This window comes from Catharus ustulatus (genome assembly GCF_009819885.2).
Source record: "Catharus ustulatus isolate bCatUst1 chromosome Z unlocalized genomic scaffold, bCatUst1.pri.v2 scaffold_26_arrow_ctg1, whole genome shotgun sequence".
NCBI classification, from domain to species: domain Eukaryota; kingdom Metazoa; phylum Chordata; class Aves; order Passeriformes; family Turdidae; genus Catharus; species Catharus ustulatus.
The window spans coordinates 1079308-1101516 of NW_024879445.1; the positions used below are offsets into that span (position 1 = coordinate 1079308).

Consider the following 22209-nt stretch of genomic DNA (forward strand, 5'->3'; position numbering starts at 1 on the left):
TTCTCCCTTTCGGGGTGTACCTGTTATTAAACATTTTTTTCTCTTCTTGCTCCTAATTAGGAAAAATAAAATGTGCAGGTAGACAGACCAGTAAAGCAGGAAAACTCCTAAACCTTTCTTCTGCCACTCTGGGATTGTGCAAGGGCACTTCACAACTGTGGGCCGTGAGGCTTGGGAAGCAGAAAGATAAAATGAGAGAGAGAAGGCACAGCTTCGTCTGTTTTCTCTTACATTTGACCTCAGAGGTGATCAAGAGAAGGAAACAAGTTGTGACTCTGCATACATAAATTCTGAAGTGTTTTTGTTTTGTTCTGTTTTCAGAACTTTGTGAAGTTAGTGGGTGAAACAGAGCAAAGCCAAACCAGCCTCGCAAGAGCTGGGGAGTTAATCCTGGCATGAATGCATTGAAATAGGTCAAAATCGTTAATAACTGCTCATCTCTTCATCACCTTGGTGCACTGCCTTCCTGTTCTTTGGCACTTACCCTGATCCCCAGGGTGCAGTTGTCTCATTCCACTAATAGCTGTATTAAACTTTATTTTTGCTGTTCAGGTCTTTGACTTCCTTCAACACCAAGGACTGGTGTAAACTATCTGTGAGGAGGTGCTGAGGAGCACTGCAGTCATGGGTGCCTATAAAAAGACTTGGAGCCTGTGCCTAAATACCATGCTCTGTTTATTTTCTAGAACAGTGAAGGCATTTGCCATTTTGGTTACAGAAAATTTCTCTTTTCTTTTCTTTTCCAGGACCTTGGTGATGGTTATCTTACTAAGACACACTTCCAAGTAAGAAACAGACACATCCCACCAGACCTCAAGGAGAAAAACAATGATAGCACTGGACAAATGTTATTTGCACATGTAGAAGTAAGTACAGATTTTTGAACTTACGTGTTTATAAAATAAGTAATAAAATTACAAAACACTGTGCTAGTAAGTCCTTTCAGCAAGACTTCAGATCTGAATTTACCAGTGGCTTTTAATTAGTTGCCCTACAGTTATAGGGAAACTAATTAATACATCTCATTGAGGTGTACAGCTGTATTGGTGATGAAAATTAGGAAGAAATGGAAAAGATTCCAGCCTCCTTTATGTAGGTGTTCTCCTAATAGGATAATATTTCTTAGCATTTTAATTCATTAACATTAAGGAAACTTTTTTGTGTGTGTGTGTTTGGAAAAAGATTAATCATCAGGATTTATTTATCTTAGGAGTAAATGTTAGTTAAAAGAATAAAGGAAACTTTGAGGATAATATTAATTTGAAGTGATATTTATTGAATAAGACTTTATACTCAGTGGCTACTTTTCTACTGTGGAACTGATTTATAGACTGAGCAATTTTTTGAAACTGGTGGAGGGCAATGAGATGTTCCTGAAGGAGAATAAATGTCTTTCTTCCAGAAAATTATAACTGTTCATTAAACTCTGGTTGGACTGATCTGAATAATTATTTGCTTGCTTGAGTCTGCATTAGACCTCCAGATTATTGACTAATCAGGATGTAAATGACAGGGATTCCCTCCCTTGTTATGTTGTTGCCATAAATAAGAAAATAAATCTTGGATTATGATAGACTGAAAGCAATGTATTCTGTGTGCTACAAGCTGTTGGATAGGTGGATGTGGTACACTTTGCAGTTACCTTTTTCTGCAGTTCCTTTCCTTTTTTTCATCAGCACACTGATTGCTTTTCTTTTCCCCACTGAGCCTCTGGTACATTTAAGACATTTCTGGTCTGAAATGAGTATTCTTTTGGCCTGGTTTCTGAAGGAAATGGCACTTAAAACAATTGTGCTATTAGTCTGTGATACAGTAATTTCTTCTGATTTTTGAGCTCACTCACAGGTTTCAACTGCATTTTAAAGAAGGATAGATATCCAAGTCGTTTAACAAATAGCTGAGGCATTTTTCAAGATTTTCTTTAAATTGTATTCTAGTATTTTGTAAAAAGAAGGTGGATATCAATGCTTCAGGGGTTGTTATTTAATTGTCATTAGCAACAGTGTTTGTATACTTCAGTCCTGACTTGTATCAACAGATTACTGTTTATATTGAAAATTGCTTTTGATGATTGTGACCTTTTTTTTTTTTTTTTTTGGAATAATGAATCAAGTCTTCGTTACAGAGTGCATTTTAAAAGAACATCTGTAAAAAGCTATTGGATCCTTCTTCTGGAAAGAAGGTGTTATTTATAGAAAACATCCTAAAACAAAAAAGACTTAAGAGTCTCTAACACACTGAGGTGTTAAATACACCAAAATATTATAATAAATAATACACTGAAATAAGATTTCCAGGCCAAGCTTTGTGATTTATCAAGATACTGAAGTGAGCAGTCCTTGAGATGTTTTGAAAGATTTCTTTGTTTTGAACCACAGTAATGTGCAGGTTGGAAGGACCCTCTTTGAGATGGAGCCTTTGTACCTGTCATGTAGGAGCAGTAAAGCAAGAGAAAGGTCTCAGAAAATTATGGAGGTTATAAGACCATGAGAAAAAGAATTAATTTCTTCTCCAAAATATTCAGTGCCTAATAGAGATGATGTCAAATTTACATTCTTCATTGAGCTGAAGGGGAACCAGACTGTTAAAGTTATTTAATCTATCAAATAGGAAAATTAAATTTGCTATGGATATGTAGAGTAAATTTGTGTGTTTAACACAAGAAAGATGAAAATGGTGACTGTAGAGAGGTTACATTTTCTTAGACACAGTAGTTCCTGTGTAAGATGCATGTTATTTTTCACAGATATTGAGTGCTAGAGACCAATTTCACTCTAATAACAATCTGTTATTTAAATAGGTGTTTGGTTTAGGTTTTTTTTTAAGTTTTAATATATGTTGTACTCATAAATCACATGGTGTTATGGAATGACTGCAATCTGTTTGAGTAAGTTATTGAAATACATTCTGATGAAAAGCAAAAGTTGGTAGAAATTGGAAAGGTTTCTTCTGGATATGTGCATTCAATGATTACCTTTTTTTTTTTTTTTAGAAAACTAATAATTTTTATTTTTATGTATTTGGGGCTTAAGGACGGTCTAAATAAGAAATTAAATTTATTTTGTAAAAAACAGCCATTGACTGATAGTTGCATATTTCACAATTTTCAGTTCCAGAATTACTCTTATGATCTTGATTTTTCTATATTGTATCCCTTTATTTGTATCTTATTGGAATATTTCCATTTGTTTAATCTGATTTCCTCCAAGGTGTGCATGTGCATGTAATAATATAATTAACCAGGAACTGTAAGAAAGGAAAAATACTGAAATTAAGATCTGAGTAATCAACATTCATTGTTAGGAGCAGTCGGTGTTGACAAAAATAAAACAGCCTGTGCTGTGGAATATGCCAGGGAATAAGAGGCCAGAAGATTTTTCCTCCCCTCATCCTGGAAATCGAGTTCAAAGGTTAGAAATAGAACATTAGTTTTGGCAGACAAGGTGAAAAATTGGAGGAGAATCAGAAGGCAGATTTTTGAAGTTGGGTGAAGCTGTGGGAAAGTTACCCATAGTGAGGATTTGGCTCCTGTGTAAGAGATTGAACCCAAGACACATCAGGGAGGAGGTGATGTAGAATAAATCATAAATCTATCCTGATGTAGTTAGGATGTTAAAGCTGCAAAGAGGCAAAATTATTTTTGTTCTACTCATTTGTAGTCTGCAAAGAGGCGCTGAAACCTAATGGTATGATAAAGAAAATACACAAATAGCCTGAAGTAACTTTATTTAAATAGAAAATCAGTTATCAGTTATCACAGTATTAAAAATGTGCTCATCTTACAGGGTCTACTGGAAACCTGACCAATTTACTTGGAGTTTGTTTCACCTCATTGATTAGCACGGATAGTTAATGTTTCCAGCTTTCCATCTCATTGACTGGGGTCTAAATATCAGGAGCCTTCCTGCTGAAGGAGTGATGAATAACTTTGTCTTCTGATCTTTTCCACAGAGCAGTCTGCATTGTGTGCTGGTTCCTTTTATACAAGTTGTGTTTTCATCTGAAAACCAAGAATAAAATTCTATGTGGGTTTCTTTCTGCTTATTTTAGATATCTGCAATATAGAGCTTGTCACTTAAATCTTTGTTTCAGCCCGAGGAGGTAAAAAAGCATTTTTGGGTATAAATCAGTTGACCTATTTTAGGTGTCTCCTCTAAGAGAGGATGAGTCTAAAAGTGTGTGTTTTTCCTCAGGGGTGATCAAGGTTAAGCTGCATGGCTGTAGATGCCTGCATGTTGTCATGTGAGCCCCACACAACAAAAGGTGGCTCTGGGCTCCCTAAAGCACTGGGAATTTGTGCTGGGGACTTCACTGGGGCCGAGATTTCACTTTGATGGTGAAGCTCATACTTAGTTGAGGATTGTTTTTTGTGAAGTAGCAACTTATAGGCAGTTTAAGGAAATCTGTCTTTTTATACTTGGCAGTGTCTCAGTTGTCAAGCTGTTTGTCTTAATGAGGTGCCTGGGGATCCTTGTCTTAGGCAGACCCTATTTTTCCATTTTTCCATCCTCCTAGAAAAGGATTCATGCTGGTCTTCTGGTACACCATCCCCTGTTTTTTGTGGTTTTAGTTTAACCAAGATGTTTATTTCAGCGTGCTGGTTGGTAAACAGAAAGGATTAATGACATTGTGACTGATGATAAACTTCAGGCCAAGTTGGTGGAGGACGCTTTTCTGACCAGTGAGATCAGATTCAGTCCCTTGGATATGATCTGAAGAGTCATAAACCTTTTAGACTCTCTTCCAAAAGAATAAAAATAGCTTGAAATGCAAAGCAAGGGACAGATAGGAACGCAGGGGCGCCATTTGAAAATTTTTACGTTGCCATTTTGTTCTGGTTAAATTTTTATTGAATCAGTTGTTGTCTTTCTGAGCTGTTCTGACTTTATGCCAGCTGAGTGTCATCTGTACTTTTCCACAGACAGCATAAATCTTGTGTAACCACCATAAAGCGTTCTGGCTAATTCAACAACGATCTTCAGTATGTATTCTTTCTTGATCCAAATCAAATCTGTCCTCCCAAGACATCTGTCAGGGTCTTTATCAGCGAACATGGGGCTGTGTCTTCTTTTCTAGCAAGGACAGAACAGTTACATACATTACTGCATAAATTGTTGATAAGGTGAAAAATACTGTGCAAGATCCAAAGTGAAGGTAGTTCTCCTGCCTCAAAGAGCTTGTACTCTAAACGAGTAAAATGGGAAAATCTGGATTCACTTTATGCATTCTTTTTGTTTGTTATTCAAATAGCCCAAGGGAAGCAATAACTTGGAGTAATAATTCTCAGTGTGTGGTTTGTCTCAGCTCCTCTGGGTATTGCAGAAGAAGTGAGTCAGCATGGAACTGTTCCTGGAGCTGGAGCCACTGCCACTTTATAAAGGAGTGGGCAGGTTGGGAGCGCTGAAGGTCTGTTCATACCTGAAACTGCCTTTGGAAAACGAGCGCTGAGCCCCAGCAAACACGCTGATGAAGTTATTAATTTTCTGTACTTTGGGCTCCACCTTTGCTGGCAGCTGTTCGTGAGTGTTGGTGAGGATCTGCCTGATGGGGGATGTGGGAATGAGCCTGACATCTTTCTTAAACATCATCATTCCATACTGTGCTGTTCAGCTGTGTAGCAAATAGAAAACTGCAGTTTTTAGCAATTATTAATCATTTTTTCTCCAAACAAATCCAGTATTTTTGCCATTAGGAATAGCTCCTTTTTTGTTTTTTTCTGTGCAAAAATAAATAAGATGAACGCAGTGTAAACATTTGCATAACCACAGTATTTGTTGGATGGTTAAGTGAAAACCCAGCAAACAGTGTTCAAGGAGAAAAATGTAAATACATTTAATAGAATCCAGCATTCACTGCAGGAAATAAAGGAAGTACCTTAGTAAAGAGGGGGAAAATCAAGTATTGCATACCTAAAACATCACTTTGTGGTAAATGTGCCGAGCTCAAGAGCAGTGAAGTTGCTGGTGTACCAGCAGCATTTTCAAATGCCACATCACAGAAATGAAACCCAAACGGAGACCTGTAAAAAATAAATCAAGAAACCACTTATGCTGAAGAGTTCTAAAGCATATTGCAAAATTCTGTGAAGATCCTCGTGATTTTGCTTAAAAATCTATTAATCTGAAAGTTGGAATTAGCCTTTATTAAACCACAGGAAAATATTCCAGTGTGGATTTTATTAACTGTTGTCTGCATGGAAAGGCTTGGCAAAATAACGGCATTGTTTAGAATTATCACGGCTGGAAGGAACTTTGTTGTAGACATCACACCCCTTCCTCAAGCCCTCAGAAAAAGAAGAATGCTTCACACAGGAGCCACCTGAGCCCCATTCCTGCTCTGGGGCTCCTTCTGTGACGGGATGCCTGAATCTTCAAGGAGGAAGATTAAATGCTTCTGCTCCTGTAAAGTCTCCCACACGCAGACCTTTGTGCATTTTTCTGCATGCCACATTGGGATCCTGGCAAATCTCGTTAGCAGTAGTTACATTTAGTTTCCAACAGCTTTGGTGACATGCTGTTGGCTTGACTGTCGTTAAGGGTGGTGGGACCCTGATCTGAATTCTCTATCTTGCACACATTCTTTGATTGCTGTTCTGTTTCACCCACTAGTAACTTTCCACAAATCTTAGGAAATATATCAAAAACAAGTATATGAACTAATTACAATGCTTTTGGGAGAGCTGAAGGAGCACTTTGTATGACCTCCAAAAGTGATTAATTTTCTGTTTAGATGTTAGCGTGGAGTGATTTCAGCTTTTTATCTGCCATCTTGGAATTCAGAGCTGTCACTTAATATTAGCCAATAAATGCTACATCAGACACAGGAAAAGATGCTCTAATTCAGGTTTGGTAACTGAATGTGACAGTTTAGTTGGAGTTGCCCTGGTTGAAGGCATGATGTCATTCCAGCAGAATGTCTTTCTTCTGCAGTAAATAAACCTTCATTTCCTGTGGAACATGCACTGAGGCTGTGGAAGTGAAGGTGATTTTCCCAGAATCTGAATTTTGAGAGAATAGTAACGCCAGTGATAAAAAGCTATTTGTAAACTCACCCTTTTTTCCTGATGTTTTAGATACTAAAAAGGGGTTCTGGTTGTTTTGTTGCCATTTGGTACAAAATAATGTCTGTAAAGGTGTTTTGAAACATCTGTACACTGCTTTTAGAGCATCTAGATGAGATCAAAACCAAAGTATTTACACTCTTTTAATTCTTCAAGTTAAAATTTAATTAAATAGTTCTAGTGTGCTTTAATGTCATAAATGTACGTTCTGTTGGGGTATTGTTTGTACAGTAAGTTGTTTTTATGTAAAAGTAGTTTTTAAAAATTGTGCCAAAGTGGATGTGAACTGTGGTTGTCTTCACACAGTAAATTGTATTAATTTACCTTAGAATTGTGTGTAATTGGATATACAGCAGCAATATATGTAGGCTACACAGTCACTAACCTACATCAACTGTGTGCTTCCCTCTCAACTTGTTGGGTTAATATGATTTTTTACAAGTCTTGGTGACTCTTCCATCAAATGTTCTGATGCTTGGCACGCCGTGATAGCTGGGCAAAACATCAAGCTTCTGCAGTTTTATCAATGGAAAGGCTTGTGAGAAATTAAAATCAGTTTTTCTGTTTCTAATTTAAAAAATATTACTGCGGTGTTCCTAATAGGAGAGACAGTTTTGAAAAAAAGATGTTTTTCCTTTGTTGTGTTGTTCACCCCCTCTCTCTCCCTCTTTTTTTCTCCTCCAAAAAGTTCAAAATGAGCTGCCATGAGTGGAGGAGGTTCTGAACTGATGGCTGTATCAGCAGTGTTGGCACATTTGGCCACACTTTGTCTTCCTCCTATTTAATATATTGAAACTGATGAATATTGTAGCACAGTACCACCATGACATTTCCTGACGAGCACTGTGTGCCTGGGGATAATGGGAATGAGGAGTTTGGGGGGATCTAAATGCCCCAACTTCTATGCATTTTGATATCAAGACATACTTCAGGATGCAGTAGAAGACAATTCACATTGGTCATGGCTGTTCAGAGCTGTTGAATCCCTGAGATGCACACGTTGCAGAAGGATTTTTCTGCAGGCACATTGAGATGTGATGTTACATATCAGAGAAAGATTAATGTTAACTTTCCTGCCTTCCTGAAATCAAATCTCCAGTATGTTTGTAACAACCTGACCCTGCCGGGTGTAGATAAATTTTGTAGATGAATACACATTTTCAAATACTTAATGACAATTCACAAATGAGAGACATGACACTGTAGTGTTTGTCAATATGTTTAACCACAATAGGAACAAAATCACAATCTGGTCAATTGTCAGCATTTTACTTTTAACGGTGAACCTCAAAACACTTCATGTTTCCAGCCTTGCATACATGCCTGCTTTTGTTCCTCTTAAATTAAATTGTGCTGGTTCAATGTTACGCTCTAATTTTCTGGGGATGATGATGCTCATCTGTATTGGAACAATGCTTTTATTTTGGCCAAGTGCCTGTGTTTTTAGCAGTGTCATATGATTATCTTTCAGTGTGTTTGGATTTGCTTGCCTGCAGCACACAGGTCGTGTTGGCTCAGAGTGAATATTGCAGATTTAGGGCCTCAGAGTGGCTGCCTGAGAACCAGGCTAAATGGCCAAACTTCCATATGTTGCTGCTTTGTGGAAAATTCATGGTTATTGTCCTTTCAGCTGTGAGGTCCAACTGTGAGTTTTGTTTCCTTCCCAGCACCATCTCACTCTTATTGTCTCTGAACTCTCAAGATACATGGAAAAATGCTTTTCTTCCCTTTGTTACCAAGAATGGTTGTGAATTTCTGCTCAGGAGAAAGATGTAGTCTCATAGTTTCTTTCCCCCCCATATGATAAGGTTTTCTTTAGCATAAATATTTTTGTTAGCCTTATTAATTAAGAAGCAGCCACTGCTGGGTTTGTGTTAATATTGTAAAAAAAGCAGTTTAGTTTTTTTCTGGAGGTCAGAACGTGGTGTTTCTCAAGAACATTATAGACTTACATTGTGTAATCAGAGTGTGATTTTGAGGTCAGGTCCTTTCTAGATATAACTGAAGAGTGTTGGAGTTCACTGAAACTTAGGAACTTGTGGTGCAGGAAAATGCGTTCTAGAGTTACAAATTATTTTTCATGAGTCATAAAAATATCTTACTTTTCCCCATATGGATCAACACACACAGAGGAGACACTGCTTTTTTACCTTGTAGGAGTCAAGACTTAATATATATACATTAAAAACATGCCTATATATAAAGTGTGTATATAACATAAGACTTTTTTTGTACTGCAGTGGATCTCAACATGATGCTGCCAATGCAGAGGGTTCAAATTTGGTACTAATGTGATTATGAATGCTCCAATTTCAAAATTTCTGTTCTAGTATGCAGCAGAAACTAATTTGATTTCTGTCAACTTACGTGACACAGGTGTTTCCAGAATGAGCAAGACAATAGATCTTTAATACAGAGTGGGGCTTTTTTCACTTGAGTTAGGTTTGTTAATGTTGTGTAATCTTTCTGCCCTGGTTTGCCAGGGACGAGTTCAGGCAGCACTTGGACATGCCCACTGATTTTTTAACTCACTTCTACTGAGTAAAAGATACTGAGAGCACATCCTGAGCATAGGGGACATAACGCAAAATACAAATGGATGTAACTGGGAGTATTTCACTTAATGGGTGGCTTCCTCATGATGATCTGTGGTGGCAGCAATGAAAATGAGTTGAGTTGGCTCAAACATCTCTTACCACCATCTTGTTCTGAATTCTGAGGAGGATGTAATGTTGTACACTAAATAAGATTTAAGTTTGCTGTTTGAAGAGGAAAACAACTAAGTGTAAGAACTCATTGTGATCATGAGATAGACATTTTTCTGGGATAAGTGATCAGTGAAATTGTGGAAAGGCAGACGTGTCCAGTATGGCAGAGAGAAAGCTGAGAGACAAAAGACTCGTGCTTTAGGTCATACTTTACAACATAAGCTTTGTGTCCAACTAGTGATTTTTGTAATATGATCATTAATGTTTCCATCTGTATTTTGTGTTTTTCCCTATTTGACAGCTTGCCAATAAAATGTATTTCCCAGACAGCTGAACCCAGCTCGCACACTGACAGGGCACAGGAAAAAACCCCCCACCTTCAAAGGAAAGCACATAAAGAAGCTCAGAAATCACCCGAAAGCGTTAACGGCTCTGTTGGCTGCTACACGATGGGATGCAGGAATTGCAATAATGTTCTCTTCCATCTGGTGCCTGCAAACTTGCTGTTTTCGGAGGCATTCACTGCTGTAGCAAACTGTTCACTTATTCATTCTTGTGTAGTTGCCCGTTATTCTTTGGAAAAGACTTGGGTTGAAAGCGGCTCGGCTCTTTGTTGCAGAAGTGCTCAGTGTCAAACACGTTACAAGGAGATGTCAGTCCAAATGCAAATACCACCAACTCTCAAAGCCTCCCCGCATGTTGTGTATATTTGGAATGTGCTGTGAAGGTGTAGTCCCAGGAGCGAGGATCTTGACTGACAATACTCAAAGGAAAATCATGCAATATCCGTGCCAAAACGTCTATCTCAGGCTGAAATTTCAATTTCCGCTTTAAATTTCCTGGCTGGTGTTAGCTAGCGTTGCAGCCTTGGTTTTCCTTCTTTTCTTAGGATCTGGGTGGTTATTTTCTTTGTTGCATCTGGACTGGTTAATTTTCAGGAGGGTGAGATAGCAACTGAGTGGAAGGCATCACTCTGAGAGGGATGAATGGTTTAAGGAGCTAAAGCAAAGTGAAGACACATTTCTTACTGCCAAACCATGAGATAAAGGAGTTCATATATAATTTCTGAGCACAAACCATTTAAAAATACCCAACTTTTGGTCATCCCTGAACATCTGAAGTCACTACATTCCTTCAGCAGTTGTCTTTGGTGATGTGTGTGTAGCAAGACAGGTTAGCCATCACCTATCCTAGAATTTAAATTAGTTTCTTCAGCCCTGCTGTATTGAGCAGGTAGATTAACTTATTAATAGTTTTCCTGAAATTCCCAGCATTCTGCCCCATTTTGGTTGAATGTTACGTGATGAGGTACATTTATGTAAATCTTGTGTTGATTTCAGAAATTGTGAGCATTATTGGGGTGTGTTGAGATGATCTTGGAAACATTAATCTCAGTATATTTAATTTTTCAGGTGCTGTACGATGCTCTCTTTTTCAGCTTATTTTTCTGGAAGGATTTGGTGCTGCCTGTACTGATGTGGCCGTGGTAGTTGTGTGGGACCTGGCACTGCTGTATTTCCACGTGCTGAAATACCAGCCACAGCTCTTGAGGTCCTCAGGGCTTTTAGGATGGAAGCTTAGCTCTCATAGGCAGGTATGTGGGAGCCAGTGGTTGTGCCTGTTTTTGACTCAATTCCTTTGGAAATGCTCTGGAGATCACTTAAGATTCTGTTTGTCACCACAGTGTACTCTGGAGGTTGTTTGCCAGCTTTTTGTGCTTTTGAGTATGTCTAAATAAAGATCTTATCTGCTTGAGTTCAGGCAGCAGCAGTGCAGATGTGGGTAGATGGTCATGGTGACCTTCAAAACCAGTTATTTCTTCACCAACTAATTTGGAATTTCAGCCCTGAGTGTGATTTAATGAATCTGAATTAAGTGTCTACTTTAAGCAAACTGAATTCCAGCTTCATTAGTCCTTCAGTTAGTGCTTGTGAAACTTTTGTTTTCCTTTCTATATACCCAGCAAAATCCATACTTTTGGGGTATTGGTAGGGAATACAGATATTTTTGAAAGAGAGCTGTGTCAGAAGAATTAAATGTTGTTATCTGGGCCATACAATTTCCATCAGTTGTGGAAGCTGAGGCAGGTGTGTGAGCTGGAGCTTGGCAGCAGGGGCTCCTGTGCCTCTCCTCAGCAGAAGATGTTGGGAAAATCAGGCCACATGGGCACTTAAAGACAGCAGTGCCAGTCCAAATGAGAATCTCTGATTTTTAAAGTGTTGTCCAAGATTTAGAAGCTAAGATGAAGTTAAGGGTCTTGAGTAGTTGCACAGGTTTGCAAGAATGAGCACTAGAAAAAGCTTCCATATGAAATACATGAAATCCTGAAATCCTGAAACCAAGTAGGATGCATGGAATATATTTAAACATCTTCTTTGCAGGATTCTTTCAGTAGAGTTCACAGCATGTGTTCTAATACATATTTAACGTATGTTTAATTAGTCCAGAGTTTAAGATGCTGAGGGGTAGTTAAAAATGGAAGAGAATTTTGAATCAAAATTTTGATCTCGTGGTCTGGTATAAGCTAGAAATATTTAGCACTCAGAGAAAAAATTATTACTACTGCTATTATTACTACTGTCCATTTAAGTACAAATGTAAATGGCACACTGTCTCATGGGTTTGTAATTTTAAAAATATTTCTGATTGCTGCTCGGTGTTAGATGCTTAAATTCCATGTTCCCTAGGACTGTTTAGAGGGATAGAAACACATTTGCTGTTTAACATTAGATGTAGTTTTGTGTAAACCACAACTACACAAATTTTAGTTCTGAGAAAAGTGTTAAACGTTGGAAAGATGAGACTGCAAAAGGCATTCTGCACCATGGTTATCAAGGTATAGCACTTTCCTTTGGATTGAGTTAGAAAACCTGTTTTGATCTGTTCTTCTGTGATGTGTGCTTCAGTCTCTGCCCTTGCCCCTTCTCAGAAATTCTTCTTTCTGTGGAGTGATGCTAACCACATTTGAGCAAAGTGAAGGTTTTTTAAAGATAATTAATCTCCAGCAAGTTTTATGGAGGTAAGTGGCTGAGTGGAGGACAGGCCATGGAAGTTCTCTGCCTGAGGTAACTCACTCTGTGCCAGAGAATCCACATGACAAAAGCCTTTGTAAATGTCCCAGCTGGGGCAAGAACCCTCTCCTTCCTTGGCCTAACACTTGATGCACATCTGAAGCACAGAAAAATCAGCCAGACGAAACATTTCAAGCTAATTCCAGGTAATTCTGGGCTTACAGTATTTAGCAAGCAACCTGATTTCAAAATATTTTGTCATCTGAATTTGAGGCAATACAAAGAAATAAATATGAATTGATTAAAGAAGTCTTCTTGCATAAAAAAAAAGAGATACTGCTTTTTTGGTATTGATATTCCCCCCACTTCCTCAAGTGCCTTTTGTGTTGGGAAGACAGAGAGTGCATTTGATGGAATGTGAGTAAAGGCACCCTTGTATTCCTGGCACAATATGCAAAATACATGGATATTAAAACATTGCATTCTTTTGGGGAAGCCCAATTTAACTGTAGCTGACACAACACATGTCCCTGTGAATGGCAGATTTGAATGCCAGTGAGAATACCTTGGCCAGGTAATTTTTTCTCCACTGTTAACCAGATTTGTGGTGTTGGACTTTATTTCTTCCTGCACCAGGTTTTTTACCTCATCTACCAACTCTACTGATTTTCTTTGTCTCTGCATGGAAAGAGCTGCCACAGTAGGGTCTCATTATAGAATTTTATTTGAAATCCATCTCTAGAAATACCTCTAAAAATAACTATACTTTAATGCCCTTTTTCAAAAAAGTCTTTCTGAAAACTGCTGAGATAATAGTGTGACAGAAATCTTGGTAAAAAAGAAGAAATAGAAAAATAACATGAGTGGGATGGTTGGTGGTGTTTGTCAGTTAATGTACTTCATTACCTTCAAATGTAATCCCTGTCCTTAATTTTCTGGAAGGTATTCTCACACTATTTCAATTAGCTGTCACTTTCAGATTTTGTCCATTGGTATTTTAAAGTGTTTCTGAGGATTCACTTTTCCCTGTTGTTTCTCAGAGGCAGTTGTGGATCACAGACCTTGTTGCCATGTGTAAACAGCTGTAGCAGGTGTTCCATCATCTCTTTTTTCAGTCAGGTCTGGGAATCTTGCTGTGATGAGCTGTTCCCTTACATGTGTGAAGCCCTTCCTAAAGGACAGCCCTCCTCAGAGATGTAAATAATATGTAATTAAAAAGCATAGTCAGTTTCCTTTAGTGATTAAAGAGCATTTAATGGCCATGCATGAGTAACACAACAAAGTGCTTAAGCAAATCAAATAAAAATCAAGTGCTTCAAAGTTTTTAAAATAATAATTAATAAGAACTGAACACTTGACACTTTGAGCTGAACTTACTAATAATTTGTAGTCATAGAGGGAGGGAGTGAATGGATGACTAGAAGGAAGTGTGAAGAGTAGGAGGGAAGTGAGCTGATGCAATACTTTTGTAAGGAAGAGGATGAGCCCATTCTAGTACTTTACAGCCTTTTTTTTGTAGCTTCGTAATGCCAGAAATGAGACTGCAAACAGTTTAATTTTCAGCAGCAGGAGAGCAGAAGGGTGGGTTTTCCATGCTTTTTCTTTTTTCTCCTTTTTCCCTGTCCATTTTTTGAATGGTATTTTACTTTAATTTTCCCCTACCAGCATGAAATAACCTAAATATTAAAACATTTCTTTTCTCTGTAGAGTAGACACAGACATATTCAGTTGGTCCTGAAGTAAAATATTTGTCCTTAAATGATAAGAAAAATACAGAAAGCTTCTTCAACACTTCTCTAAAAAATAGGTTAGGGAAAAATACTTGTTGTGAGACTATAAGTCAGTTTGAGAGGATCTATAATTTCTTAGTTTAAAAGAGCAGCTGAAGCAAGTTTTGAGTATGTCACTAACTGGATTTGAAGTCAAATTTTTGAAATTTGAAGTCAGAATTATTTTTCCCCACTAGTCTATTGCAAGTGGCTTGTTGATAAATATGGCATTGTTAAATTTAATTACTATTCTGGTGATTATTTCTAAAAATGGTAAGAGTCTTTCGTATTTAACAGCTGATGGATTTCTCTCAGCAGTTGTGTTTCTTAATGACCAAAACCTGAAGCTCCTTCAGACTTGGTTTCAGCATGTAGTAAGAACTACAGAACAGCTGGCCTGAGAAAACAGGCGTGAAAGGGTAAATCATTAATTGATTCTGTTTAAAATAAATATGGACAACTTGAGTGTTTATGTTTCTTAATTTCCAAAGGGCAAATTTTAATTTCTGGAAGAGGTTTAATGCTTTTGGCTGAATCATGCTTCACCTTTCTTCAGTAAATGTGTAGGATAGTCTGAGAAGCAGCCATTGTACCAAGATCATTAGGAAAAAAACCCTAACATTTGGGAATGGCACAAAAGTATAGCTTAGGCTTTTTAGATTCAAGAAATTTCAAAAAGAGAAGCTGCTTTATATATGGAAAATAGGTCTGAAACAATGCTGGGACAAATACCAGATGGTTATTTAACCCTGCATATAGCGATATTAAAGAAAGAGAAACAAGCCCAGGGAAAAGATTGCAGACAAAATCATATTTTATTCTGTTCACCAGGTAAATGGATATAAATTCCTTTTTCCAGTAAAGATTATTTCAAACAAGGCAGCATGGCTGGTGAGGATGGGTCTGATGAGTAACTACTGTAGATAGCAGATGCTTCAATCAAGGGGGAGACAATTTTTGAGAGGAGATCATGAAGAAGAAAGTATGAGGTAACTTTTACCCTAGAGTTTCTGTCAAGTACCAGAAATCTGTTAGGTTTTGCAGGTTTTTTTTTCTATTTCAAAAGGCAAAAAGCTATATATTTATTAGTCATCAGTGGTATTCTTTTGAAGAAATTGAAGAAATTTTGAAGAAACTTTTGGAAGAAATTCTTAAAGAAGATTTAAGTAAAGGTTGGATATGGAAATAGGATGGAATGCCAGATGATGTTACAGAAGGTAGTGGATGTATTGAACCATTATCTATGGTCTGGCAAAATAACTGAGTGACTAGACAAAGACAATTCACTTCTTCTAATCCATGTAGAGTTCAGTAAAACTTTTTATCAATGGCCCAAAAGAAAGCAAAACTGTGATTAACACCACAGAAATTTTGAGATAATGAGACTTGCTGATGGCAGAATATCTGTAGGCGTTGTCAATAGAGCAGAAGGTAAGAAATTCCTTTGGAGAGATCCAGAGGGGTTCAAGGACTGGCACAGCAGAACCAGGATGAAATTTAGTGCTGCAAAATATAAAGGTCATGTACTTGGGGAGCACAGGTAAGGTAATGCTGCTCCAAAAGCTTGTGGCTCATTAGTTGGAAGTGACTGAGGAGGAGCAATAAATGGATGTTGTAGTTGATCATAGGATTACTGTGAAGTGCTCATGGGCATGAATGAAATAAAGACAGGTTTACGTTCCGTCTGGCTGTTGCTCTCTGATGGAATTGGTATTAAACAAGGATGTTGAGGACTTATCTATCATGTTGTGTGTTTAATTACAGCTGCTCCCACTGAAACAAAAAATAAAGAGAATTAAAACGGAATGGATTTTTAATGTTGATTGGAAAAATCAGATGGGGAAAAGAGAGAAGACCAGAAAAACTTGTGTAGTGTTACAAAGCCTGAAAGAAAATATGATTTATCTCTGTTAATGCATTGGGCAAAAAAGGTTTGGAATGGCAAGGAATGAAAAAAAGCTCCTTTAACTAAACTATCATGTTGGCATGAGAATTTACAGTTACAAATTGAACGTGGATAAACATGCACTAGAACTAGAGAAGTGAGATGCTGAAACAGCTTTCCAAAAGGAGCAATAGTATCCTGAAGTCAGTTTACAGATAAAACTATAGAAGAACTAGGAAAAGCCATTCTATGATATTTGGTACCTGATCTTCATCACCAAGAGGTCCCTTAGCCTCCTGTTTCACAGAACATTGCTCTGTGAAATCAGAAAAAAATCTGTGGCTGTGGTGGAAGATGCACATTTCCAGTTAGTGTTATTACCTGCCTTTGTTTATATGTAGAATCAGATTCTTACAGGCCGCTTGGAAAGCAAGGAAATCAAAGCAGAGGTTGAACAAGAATGAATATTTTCCCTGTGTGAAACAGGATCCTCATCTTTACATAGCTCTGTGAGAGGGATTTTCACTTTTGCCCTAGATAAGGGGTCCTGGTAGCCTGGGATCTGATTTTGAGAGTGTGTGATCCTCAAAATCCCTCAGATTATATTCTTTTAAAAAGCTGTCTCCCAGGTTCTGTTTTCATGTGGAGTTCAGCTAGGAGTTTCTTCTTTTATGTCCTGATGGATTAAAGAAGGAGAATGCTGCAAGGTTAGTCATTTATTTCACCTTTATAGCCAAGCTTTGTCTTGCAGCAGAGAAACACTCCAGTCTTTAAAAATGCCCTTTTTAATCACACACAATTTTGTATTATCCATAGCTTTAGATTTTTACGTTTTTCTTGGTAACCTTCTTTCCAGTTTTTCTATTATAACAAAGTGATATAGATACAGATGGTATTTTCCTTATATTTATTTATATTACACATTTATTTTTATATACACACACATATACATACATACATATATACTATATACATATATACATATATATATGTATGTGTGTGTATATATATATATGTATATATATTTTTTTATATATATTTATATATAAAATATATATTGTATTTTCCTTTCCTGCCTGGAATTTGTTTTCATTTGTCAGTCGTTTGGTGTTGAAAAGGAGCAGAAGTGACAGCCAGTCTTCTCCAAGGAGCATGTGTAACAGGAAAGCAGCAGGGATGTAGAACTTGAGATAAGTTTGCTCTTGCAGGATGCTGCCAACTGGAGGGGTCCATGAGCACCTGGAGTCTCTCAGGTGGTAGGAAAACACCCTGGCAGCATCTCTACAGAGTGCCTTAGTTGAGGTTTATACTGAAAAAAAAAAGAAGCTAACCCTGATGACAGAATTATAATTTTTCGTGATAAAATCTAATATTAATATGCTCTTTTTAGGTTAATTTTGTCTGAGTGACTCAGAGAGTTCCCAGTTGTGATGGGCAGTCAATAGCAATGATATGAACACTGTCATGTTTCCTCATGGAAATGACAGGGCTCAGAGCAGACAGAGTAATTGTTTGCTTTTCTGCACAGGTACAGATGTGACTGCAATGCTTTTATTCAAAGGAATGAGTTCATGGGGCTAAAAAAGTTGTGTGAAGTATCAGAGACAAAGAGTTATGTGGAGGGAAATGTAAATATAAAATAGAATGGGCATTAAGTAAGTCATGCTAAACACTGGCAACTCAACAAATTCTAACCTTATACCTTAAAACCAAATTAAAATCTGTAATACCATTTTGCACTTCCCAACATGGCATATGCTTTTCCTTGAGGCTTATCTCCACAACTAAGAATTCCATATCCCTATTTTTTTTTCTACTTTAGGTTATTCTATCTAGCATCTGATTTTTCCCTTTACCCATTCCGAATTTGGCTTGGTTCTGTGTTTATTACTTAATATCTGCAGTATCAACAATTCCTTTAATGCCTGTGTGGTTAAGAGATAAACCAAAAAAAAAAAAATCAGTTATTTTGAGAGGACGTAATATTAAAGGGATTCAAGACACAGAAGTTCTGTTGAACTGTGGCAAAATGGAGCAAAGCAAATACATCATAGCTGGTCAGTCAGTTTTGGAAAGCTGATTCCAGCCCTGTGTCACAAACTCATCATCCTTCATAATTTGAAGAGAATATATGTATTTTTAGGTATTGTTATAAAATTAATGTTTCTTTTTTCTTTCCTGTGTTCATCTTTTCTCCAAAGACTTATATAAAAAAATTGATATTTTCTTCTGCAGAGGAAAATGTGGGAGAAGAATATGTTCAGATATGTTTTAAGTATGCTTTTGGCACTTATTTCTGTGATTAATGCCTTTTTGAATAGAAGACAAAATTTTCAAAAGTGTTAACCCTCCTGGTGTTTATATTTTCAAGTTAAAGATACAAACACATCTTGCATTTACTGTTGCTTTTCTGGCGTCTTGGGTTTACAGTGGAAGTTACTTACTAGCATGGTAATATTATTAATGCTACAGACACAGTTGTAGCGTTTTCCTGGGTTATATCTGCTAAAAGTCTTGCATCACCTGAAGAAATGAATAAATTTTGGTGTTTGCAGCATTGGGTATTATTGCATTCTGTTCCCCAAGGCTCCTGAAAATTGAATTCTTGCTGATGTGAGGGTATCCATCCTTTGGAAATAAGTCTAATAGCTCACAGAACTGTTTGGCAGTGACTTTGTTTTTAAGCAGGTGTTTAGCACAGAGAGTTGTTATACTTCAAAAAGTCATTTGTTGGATTGTTTCAAAGCATGGTTTTTACACTTGGTAAAGCTGTGAAGGTGCCGGGGTGTGTTCCAAGGTTGTCTGAGACATGATAATATGGTATGGGTTTACCATTTTCAATTGTAAAATTAAACCATTTAAATTGTAAAATTAAACAGTTACTAAAAGGACTTTTAAAATACATAGGTGTTTTAACACTGAATGATTACAGCCTGGTAATATTTGATCTTAATTTTGCAATGCTTGAATTTGGAAACAAAGCTATTCAAAATATGAAAATACGTGTTGAGTACTTTATTGCCATCACTTTTTTAAAGGTTGCTGATGTTCATAAACAGCACCAGTTTTGAAGTTATTTTAATAAAATAGTGAGCTGTGAAGTTACTAATTAGGGTGGGGGGGTTGTTTTGGGTTTTTTTTTTTTTTTTAGGTTTGAAAATACTCAGCATTTTGGCAATAGGGATCAGGGTAACTAAATTATACTCTCTGTTCTGTTGTGAATTTGAGATGTACCTTTGATCAAAGCTTTTCACTTTGTTTTCACAGAGTAGCTCTTGCTTGTAGTGGGGAGAAGCAAACAACAAAATAACTTTGTAAAACTAATCTTGATACAGAACATTCTATGAGGTCTGTATTGTCACTTTGCTTTGGAATGCATTTCTTAAAATATTCAATGGAACCATTAAGGCAAGAACTTTACCTTGAATTAATCCTTTACTGCATTGCAATGTTAACTTTCAATTATTCCTTTATTCTTATAAATTATTCAATTATTCAATTATTATTATATTTTGTTTAAAAAAAAGTCTCTTTAGGACTTTGCCTTTCCTGTTGTATCTTGGTCTTCTTGGGTTTATTGCTGAAAATTTCTTCCAACTTTTTTTGAGGGTGGAGTTTAGGATAAGCAAACATGGTGCAGCTGGAAAAAAAGTCATAGCACTAAAAACTGTTTTTGAGGGTAAAAAGACCTCAGGACAGAGCTGTTTGATATTTATGTTACAGATGGTCTTGTAAGTTAGAAGAAACTTTATGTCACATCAGAACTTGTATAATCAGTATTTAGTGTAGGGTCTGCATTCCTCTTCCATCCTAAAATTGGTTGATAATAAAGACAAGAAAAGTAGGGTCAAATTTCTGTCTAGCTTAATTTTACATGTTTTAATGTACTTATGTGAAATAAAAGCATTTTCTTTGACTATGAAGTGGCTTTATTTTTTCTCTTTTTTCAGAGTTATGATTGCAGTTTTAATGAACATTCACTTTTTTTGGCTTAGTGTGCTGTTTGGGTACTACAGTACAGGTGAAGGCATCAAGAGAATTTCTGAGTAGAAAATCCATTTCCTACAAACTCAGGTTTTTTTCAGGAATTTAGTTTTCTAATTAAACAAATGACGTAGTTCATCTAGGATCAGATTAATCCTGCTGAAAATGTGACAAGGTTTTACACTTTTCTGAAAGTTTGGGGTTTTTTTTAGCAAGTTTAATAATCTGCTGCATTGCCCAGCAGAACTGTATTTTTAAAATCTTTTCTTACTAATGCCCTAAAGCACACTACTACCAGGATTATCAAACTGAATGTCCAGCCAGTTCAGGTTTATATGGCACGCTTTAATTCGGAAATTCTGACATTTTCTATTTTAATATTTACCATCTCGGACCAGAACGTTTTTGTCCTGTGAAGAGTGCTCGTATTTAACTTTTATATTGATTAAAGAACAAGACAAATGTTAACACACCGGGTTTTGTCACGGGCTGGGAGCGGCAGCTCTTGGAGGAGTCTCGGCGTTCCTGGCTCTCTGCTCTGGGTGTAAATCAGGGCTGAGGCAGTGAGGTCTGTGCAGTGTGTGGGATCCCTGGTGGCAGCAGGGAATGAGGGGCATTCATCTTGTGATTTGTTGGCCCTGTCAGTGCTGGTGTGGCAGGGGGAGAGCAGAGCTGGGAGCAGCTCCTGGGCAGTCTCGGCGTGGCAAACTCCATTTCCTGCCACGGTTTCCATCTCCTGCTCTATCGACTGGGCTGCCCAGCTTTGTGTCATCAGCAGGATTTGTCAACAGTCTCCTGATTTTGTGCTCAGGTTGTGGAGGAATATTGTAACTAAGATTACTTTGCAGTCCAGCTGTGGAGGAATGCTTTGTTAGTCGACTGTCTCCTGGTCAATAATTCTCTTTTTAGCTTTTCACATTATTCTCTCTCCTTTTCCACTTTCTTCTGTATCACATTCTGAACATAATCCCCATCTTCTCCTCTTTAAAGAACTGCTTGCCATTTGGCCTGGTATCAAATATTTTACTGCATCCAGCCAGATTGAATCTCCTGCATTTCCTTGTCCACTAATTCAGTTATGTTATCAGGGGAAGATATCAGGTTCCTTTGGCTTGCTCCCTCTTTGACAAACCAATGTTAAGTTTTAATCCAGTTTCTGCATAGCTCTCTATGATTAATTATTCTTTCCTTCAAAAATGATTCTAATCCTTTTTGCCATTTGTAAGTACCACTTGAATTTTGGCAGTTCTTACTTTCTCCTTTAAACTTAGGGTTCAAGAAATGGAGTTTTTATTTGCTTGCCATACCTCTTTTGTTCTCTCTAGGGGTTTTCTTTTCATACTCTTGGTATGAATTTGTGAGGTGATTATTCACTCAGATCTGCAGTTTTATATTTTGTTTTCAGTAGTTCAGGGGGTAAATTTTAGAAAGTTTTTGCATCTCCCATCTAAATAAATTTAATTATCTTCCAAATTCCAGTCCACATTTAAATTTTTCTGCTTTAATGATCTCCCTTATTTCTCAAATACTGAAATAAATCTAAACATAGATTTAGAAAGTTGATCATGGGCAGTTTCTGAACAGATGCTGGGCTCAGGAGGACCCATGAAATTCCTGCTCTGTGCTTCTGTGGTCACCTGGACATTTCAGGCCAGAACACATTTCCTTGTTCAAGATCTTGTTACAAAATCCTTACTGCCACTTCTTGAACTTGTAAAACTCTTGTCTGATCCTAGAAAGCAGAGCATGCTCTTGATTTTCCACTCAAGACATTAAAATTTCAATAATCTCT

The 22209-nt window shown here is 37.2% G+C and overlaps 1 protein-coding gene across 1 annotated transcript in view; it reads left to right on the forward strand.

Moving 5' to 3' along the window:
- ATG10 (autophagy related 10) overlaps positions 1 to 22209 on the forward strand; it is a 60147-nt gene that overhangs the window by 5436 nt on the left and 32502 nt on the right. The window contains exon 3 of the mRNA XM_033086464.1: positions 747 to 866. Coding sequence (XP_032942355.1) covers positions 747 to 866 — 120 coding nt within the window. The remainder of the gene's footprint in view (positions 1 to 746; positions 867 to 22209) is intronic.